The sequence below is a fragment of the Anoplophora glabripennis genome, unplaced genomic scaffold (assembly GCF_000390285.2).
Source record: "Anoplophora glabripennis isolate ALB-LARVAE unplaced genomic scaffold, Agla_2.0 scaffold440, whole genome shotgun sequence".
NCBI classification, from domain to species: Eukaryota; Metazoa; Arthropoda; class Insecta; order Coleoptera; family Cerambycidae; genus Anoplophora; species Anoplophora glabripennis.
In genome coordinates this window covers 419,381-425,998 of record NW_019416629.1, presented here as the reverse complement: position 1 = coordinate 425,998, position 6,618 = coordinate 419,381, and the positions used below count along the sequence as shown (strand labels likewise).

The following is a 6,618-nucleotide window of genomic DNA, read 5'->3' as shown; positions in this document are numbered from 1 at the left end:
TAACAAAGTTAACATCCGCGGCCATTTTGTTTGGACTTCTTTTGTTTTTCTACTACCATTTTCAAAAATTTCATAAAAAATCGTGCAACTTTTGTATTTCACATTTTTTACAACTCTAAAAACAAAAAAGTTTATGTGGGGGTCAAAATATAGTGAACCACCCTGTACAGTTGATAAAAAGTTTTGCTTGAATTTAAAATGAGGTGGCCTTGGTGAAACTTAACATTTCTCGTACCGGGTGACCAAAAGATTTAAAATATGAAAATATAACGCAATTTTTTCAACTTGTGTAAGAACAATTTTTATAGATTAGTGCATAATCTACAACTTTTGTCTGACCTATTTTTATGATAAAACTTACCGTTTGGCTGAAAAATGCAAAAACCCATATTTGCAAACTTTGACCTTGAATAATTTTTTTGCAGATGTGGGATCAATGGGGACTTTTCACATTTCATTTATAATGGTGTTCCCAACATCCGTACCAATTTTCAGCTTGATGCGAATTATTGTAAGCTTACCCGTATTTTTGAACTACTTTGACCGGTTTATATTATTCCGTAATTTACTCCGTGAGTAAAGTTACAAATGAAATGGAAATTGTTTCGTGGTTTTTATAATAGGACGTTATAAAAATTTAAGTTAAATTGTTAACCAGATTATTTGGGCAAATCTAGTAGGAACTTTGGTGAAAAAAGGAAGAAATAGGGGTAGAAGCAAATGGATTGTGTTAGGCAGTTAACCATCTCAATTTTTTCCTATGTTCAAGTCTTTATTTATTTTTTTTTAATTCTTGAAGAGTTTTTATAAGTAGAGCTTGATTTGACATTGAAACTTCTTTATATTCCATTATTTTTTCCAAGAGAATCAAAATCGACAACTTATTTTTTGTAACACCCTGTAGATACTTATTAATTGAGAAAACACTTAAAACACTTATACCGATATAGTTGTGACTTATCTAATAATCTTTCAAATCACCATCTAATATGAAGGTGCAAGAAAAAATTAAATAAAATTCACTATTTCCTTGAAATATTTTATTGCATAAAAATAAGACAAGGCTGTGTTTTTTTAATAAGAATTATTTCTTAATAATATAATGTCGCATTACTTATCTTCTGGTTTGGAGAAAACCAATGTATAACCGCATTTACCGCAGTAATGGCGGTCCTCCATGGCTGCCATAAAGACACCAGCGCCACACTGTTCTGCAGGACATTCACGTCTCAATCTATGGATTTTACCATTTTCATCAACCTGAAAAGAAATCACGGCTCTAAATTCCCATGACAAAAAATATCCGATTTATTCAATACTATACAGGGTAGGAAAGTACCAATGGTCTATCTGAAGTTACGTGAGAGCGATAAAGTAAGCCATAGAAATCCACGCGATAGAGATGGATGGCTATAATGAAGGCCTCTCATAGTCACCGCCCGTTTCGCCCTTCCACAAATAAGATCCACTTCTTATTTGCGTAAAGGCGAAATGGGCGTTGACTATTAGACGCCTTCATTATAACCATCCTTGTCTATCACATGGATTTCTATGGCTTACTTTATCGCTCTCACGTAACTTCTGATAGACCATCGGTACTTTCCTACACTGTGTATTATGGAATAATCATATATTACTTAATTGCTAATAAGCAGTTCTAAAAATTGAAGAAAAATTAGTACTAAAACTTTGCACGAACTGTTCCAAGTTACTTACTTTGTAAAATTTCAATACAGCTAGCTTAACCTTCTTTTTCTTATGCTTGATTTTTTTGGGTGTAGAGTAATTCTTCTTCTTACGTTTCTTAGCGCCACCACGGAGTCTCAACACGAGATGAAGCGTTGATTCCTTCTGAATGTTATAGTCGGATAAGGTACGTCCATCTTCTAACTGTTTCCCAGCGAAAATTAGACGTTGCTGATCAGGGGGGATACCTTCTTTGTCTTGGATCTTTGCTTTGACATTCTCGATGGTATCTGACGGTTCAACCTCAAGGGTGATGGTCTTACCTGTCAAAGTTTTTACAAAAATCTGCATGTTGCGGAGTTAACTGCAAAAAATGTATATTCTAAGTAAATAAGTAGATACAAATAATATTAAAAGTAAAATTAACAGTTTTTTAAATACCTAATAATGATAATCACATACGAGATATTTTTATTTCTTTCTAACAAAATTTAGTACAATATTTATTAAATTATCTGCAAGAGTTCATTTATGTAGGTAATCTTGCAGCAAATTACAAAACAGAACTATTTAGGTATTAATCAAGACAAGTTGAGGTTGAAAAAATTTCTGAATTGAAATTAAAACATTTTTTTTTTAATAAATATTTCATTAACTGGTGTTTTGATTTTATTGTAATTATTTACAATAAATAAATAAAAAGTGCTGGTATAATTGAAAAAAAATAATACAAATTTCTGTATAGGTAAAGTACTGTTTTCGTACGATATCAAAAATTTTTATTAGAAGTTTCTGACAATTAAATTTATAGTTATTTATATTAATTAATAACTTCATAACCCTTTTACCGATCGCCTTAAAATTATTTACAATAAATAAATAAAAAGTGCTGGTATAATTGAAAAAAAAAAATAAAAATTTCTGTATAGGTAAAGTACTGTTTTCGTACGATATCAAAAAATTTTATTAGAAGTTTCTGACAATTAAATTTATAGATATTTATATTAATTAATAACTTCATAACCCTTTTACCGATCGCCTTAAAATTTGGTACATTTATTTGGACCATTATTGCATATTATTTCTTAAAGCCTTAGTCAAATCGATATACTGGGTGATAGTTTTCTCTGGTTACCTCTCCCTTTTAGCGGTCAAAACTTTTACAGTGGTCGTATTTTTTTAAAGTGGGCGGCAACATTGAGAAGGTTTAAAAAAAATATTGTCTCTTGAGAAAATCGCCTACAGAAAGCCATTCTTGAGAAAAATGGCATTTGCATGTGTGTACGTTTCGGTTTAAAACTTTGAGTTCAGTAGGAGACGAAAACAAGATTTTGATTGTTGTGGCTATCAGGTAATGTGATTATTCTCGTGTTTCTTTAGTATTCTCATTATTCCACACATGCAAATTATGAAAATTTACAACTCTGTTTAATTGTCTTGATACTCTGCGGACACTTCATAATTTGCATGTGTAGAGTGATGAGAATCCTAAAGAAACAAGACAATAATGACATTCCCTGATAGCCACAGCAATCGACGACTTGTTTTCATCGCCTACTGAACTCAAAGTTTTAAATCCGTGACACCGCTATACAAATTGAAACATACAGACCTGCAAATAATGCCATTTTTCTCAAGAATGGCTTTCTCTAGGCAATTTTCGCAAGGGACACTTATTTTTTTTAAATAAAACGACCATTTCAATGTTGAAAAAGTTTTGACCGTTAAGAGGGAGAGGTAACCGGATATCGATTTGACTAAAACTTTAAGAAATAATATGCAATAATAGTCCAAATAAATGTACCAAATTTTACGCGATTGGTAAAAGGGTTATGAAGTTATTAATTAAATTAGTTTTATTTTTGACAACTTTGAAGGCCTATAACTCAAAAACCAAAAGGTTCTTATTTAACTTTTTTTTCGTAGATCGTATAACACACCCTGTATAACGAATTTCTGCACAATCCATCAGCTTTGATGTATTTTTATTTGACCGTCACTGAATTGTAAAATCATGATCGACTGCCACCAAATTTGACACAAGCACATAAGTTTAATTGTCAAAAACTTTTTCTAATAAAATTTTTTGATATTCCATAAGAAAACGGCTCTTTATCTACATTTAAAGATGATTTTCTATCTATTTTGCAAAAAGGAACTTCAGTGATTTTCTTTAAAAAAAAGATGACAAAGTAATTTAAAAGACCTTTCTGGAAGCCCTGTGTGTAGCTGTCAAGTGGAGAAATCCAGTGGGTTGTGGGTTGAGGTCTGGCGTTTTCAGTTAGTTGGTTTTTTAAGTTTATAGAAAATCTAAAGACGAACCCAAAATATCATATGATTGTTACTGTAAAGCACTGGCGTACTATTTTATTTAGAAAAATATGCCACCGATACCCTGTATCTCCGCCAGTAAAGCATCTAAATTTTAGAAGTCCTCAGATTTTGGAAAATGCTTACATAAATACATGTGCCCAATTCAAATGATTTCAGTCACTATTTTTAAATTATTTAAAAAAATTTAAAATACATTTTTAAGTTTAATACCCTGTATCTTTTTAACGAAGTGTCCTAAATAAAAACGAAACACCCCTTAAAATTCACCAGACTACGAGGTTTCATTTTTGGTCACCGTATGTGAATCACCCTGTATAATGAATCATTTATGCATGTGTACTTAAAAATGTTTTGTTTTTAGACACATGCTTGAAAGAAATTCATTTCAAAAGTGAAATGAAATAAAATGACAATACAGTTTTTTAAAGTCAAATTTTAGGTGTGCTTAACTCGATATAAATAAAAAAAACGCTTGGAAACATTTTTAGATATCCAATTTACAGAATGCTGTTAGTTATTCAATTTACAGAATATTTCTGAAACTAAAAAAAAAATATTTCAATGTTTTGAAACAAAAAATCCACCACAATATACATATTTTTTATATGGGCATGAATAATATTTAAAAGTACATATGTGTATTAATATGTGGCAAGGATATGTAGACTTTCGAGGTAAATGGAAAACAAAAAAACTGGTAGAAGAGAATATTTACTTCAACATATAAATACAATGCATCATAATACAAGACACAATTTATTTTAAACTAAAAGAACAGCATTTATACATCCATCGTTTTCTGGGTTATTTGTCACTTGTGCATATTTCCCCCACACAACTTTACCAGCTTGCGTAACTAGACCTAATTCAGAAATATTAACTTCAATAACAGTACCCTTAGTAATAACACCTAAACTTGTAAACATTGGCGAACTTGGATTTTTTTTGACACCTATTATAGGCAGATAAAAAGTAGCTTTCAACTCTGGATGTGTTACATGAGCCTTTTTAAACCTCAATGCCATAGGTCTAATAAACCTTTCAAACTTTGGTGGTTTTCTAGTAAATCCTTCTCCAACAAATGTAACTTTTGTCACCATTCTCTTCCATGCTTTTCTTTTAGTTTTACCTGATTTGACCACTCTCAGTACTTCTGAATCAGCTTGTGCTCTAACTTTAGGGATAGGTACGTCCCATTTACCAGCTTTCTCTTTACGTTTTTGTTTTATCATGTTTGATAAAACTTTTGCTCTAGATTGAACATCACGATCCAACAAATACACTGGCAAAGCTCCTTCAGGAACTTTTTCTGTAGTTTTCTTAATGTTCTTTTCTTCATGTGCCTTAATTTTCTTTTTCATCTGTATTTTTTCATTTCTTCGTTCTTTATTAAATATTTTAGCTTTAATACCACGGAGGCTTTTAGCAATTTGAGCTCTTTTATGTGGCTCACGTGCCTCTTTCTTTCTCTTACGTTCTTCATAATCAAGCCTTCGACCGTACAATTTACGATGACGTTCAATATATTCGTTTTGTGGCATTTTGATAGCTGAAACAATGAAAATACAATTCGCTTAAAAAACGTGATTATAATCATATTCAACTCTGTGATAGGACTCTTTGAATATGACTATAGTACGTAAAATATAGCCACAAAATTTACTTACCTGAATGTATCAAACTTAACCTTTGACTGAAATAGTCATATTCATAGAGGCTTCACTAACACTTAAAAATGTCTACAGAACGTAGTAAAAATTCAATTAAAAACGAGTAAATTTTTAACACGAAAACAAGAATGTTAAAAATATATGTAAAACCATGTGGTCAATGATGTTGCGTGTAAATAAAACTCGTACAATATCAAATATTCTAAAATGGAATCATAATTTTAGAGCAGGATTATTAAAATTACAATGAATTACCAAAACGGCCGAAAATACCTTAATTTATATATTCCTAAAATTACAATAAACTTCACGCACCTTTTACTCCACCATGACACGCTGTAAAAAAGGACACAAACGACAGACACAAGACGGAAGTGAGGAAAAACCAGTAGTGCCAATATAAATTAGAATTTCTTAAATACCAAATACATGCTAAATACCAATAGTAGAGGTTTTCGGAAACTATTAGTGATCTGATTATGGGATTAGATGGAACACCAACCAAACAAGTGTTTTTCGATTTCAAGGCACTGACATATTACGAGACTTACAATACACAAACGCTACACAGACAATAAGACAAAACGCGGAGAAACGATTTGACGTAGTGTCGTATAATCTGAACGAGCGAACTTCAGATTTCGACTATCTTTCGAATCCAAGTTCCAACGCCCGGAGCAGCGCTCCAGTACAAGCCATCTATGTAAAACCTGAAGCTATAACAAACATATTCCACAATGTTTCCAATCCCGAGCCCGAAGCCGCTGTCAGAGGAGAAAGTAAAACTTTCACTCATGTTTCCAATCCAAACCTCAAAATCCAGCACCAAGCTCCAAGCCCGATTTCAAGCATAAGAAATCGAAGGCAAAGCATTAAATTGCATAATGTTTCTAACTCTGAAGCCGAAGCCGCTGTCAGAGGAAAAAGT

The 6,618-nt window shown here is 31.8% G+C and overlaps 2 protein-coding genes across 3 annotated transcripts; both read right to left on the bottom strand.

Moving 5' to 3' along the window:
• Positions 1 to 1,069: 1,069 nt before the first annotated feature.
• LOC108909351 (ubiquitin-40S ribosomal protein S27a) lies at positions 1,070 to 6,089 on the bottom strand. The gene is made up of 3 exons (XM_018713669.1): positions 6,006 to 6,089; positions 1,717 to 2,050; positions 1,070 to 1,260 (listed from the first exon to the last, which is right to left on the bottom strand). The coding sequence occupies exons 2-3, from the start codon at positions 2,035 to 2,037 to the stop codon at positions 1,111 to 1,113; spliced, it is 471 nt and encodes a 156-aa protein (XP_018569185.1). The 5' UTR covers positions 2,038 to 2,050; positions 6,006 to 6,089; the 3' UTR covers positions 1,070 to 1,110.
• Positions 4,715 to 6,089, bottom strand: LOC108909350 (ribosome biogenesis protein NSA2 homolog). Of its 2 annotated transcripts, none has more exons than XM_018713666.1 (2): positions 6,006 to 6,089; positions 4,715 to 5,569 (listed from the first exon to the last, which is right to left on the bottom strand). In XM_018713666.1, the coding sequence occupies exon 2, from the start codon at positions 5,559 to 5,561 to the stop codon at positions 4,782 to 4,784; it is 780 nt and encodes a 259-aa protein (XP_018569182.1). In that variant the 5' UTR covers positions 5,562 to 5,569; positions 6,006 to 6,089; the 3' UTR covers positions 4,715 to 4,781. The 2 variants fall into 2 exon arrangements, with proteins under 2 accessions (XP_018569182.1, XP_018569184.1); XM_018713668.1 differs by lacking the exon at positions 6,006 to 6,089 and adding an exon at positions 5,688 to 5,711.
• Positions 6,090 to 6,618: the final 529 nt, after the last annotated feature.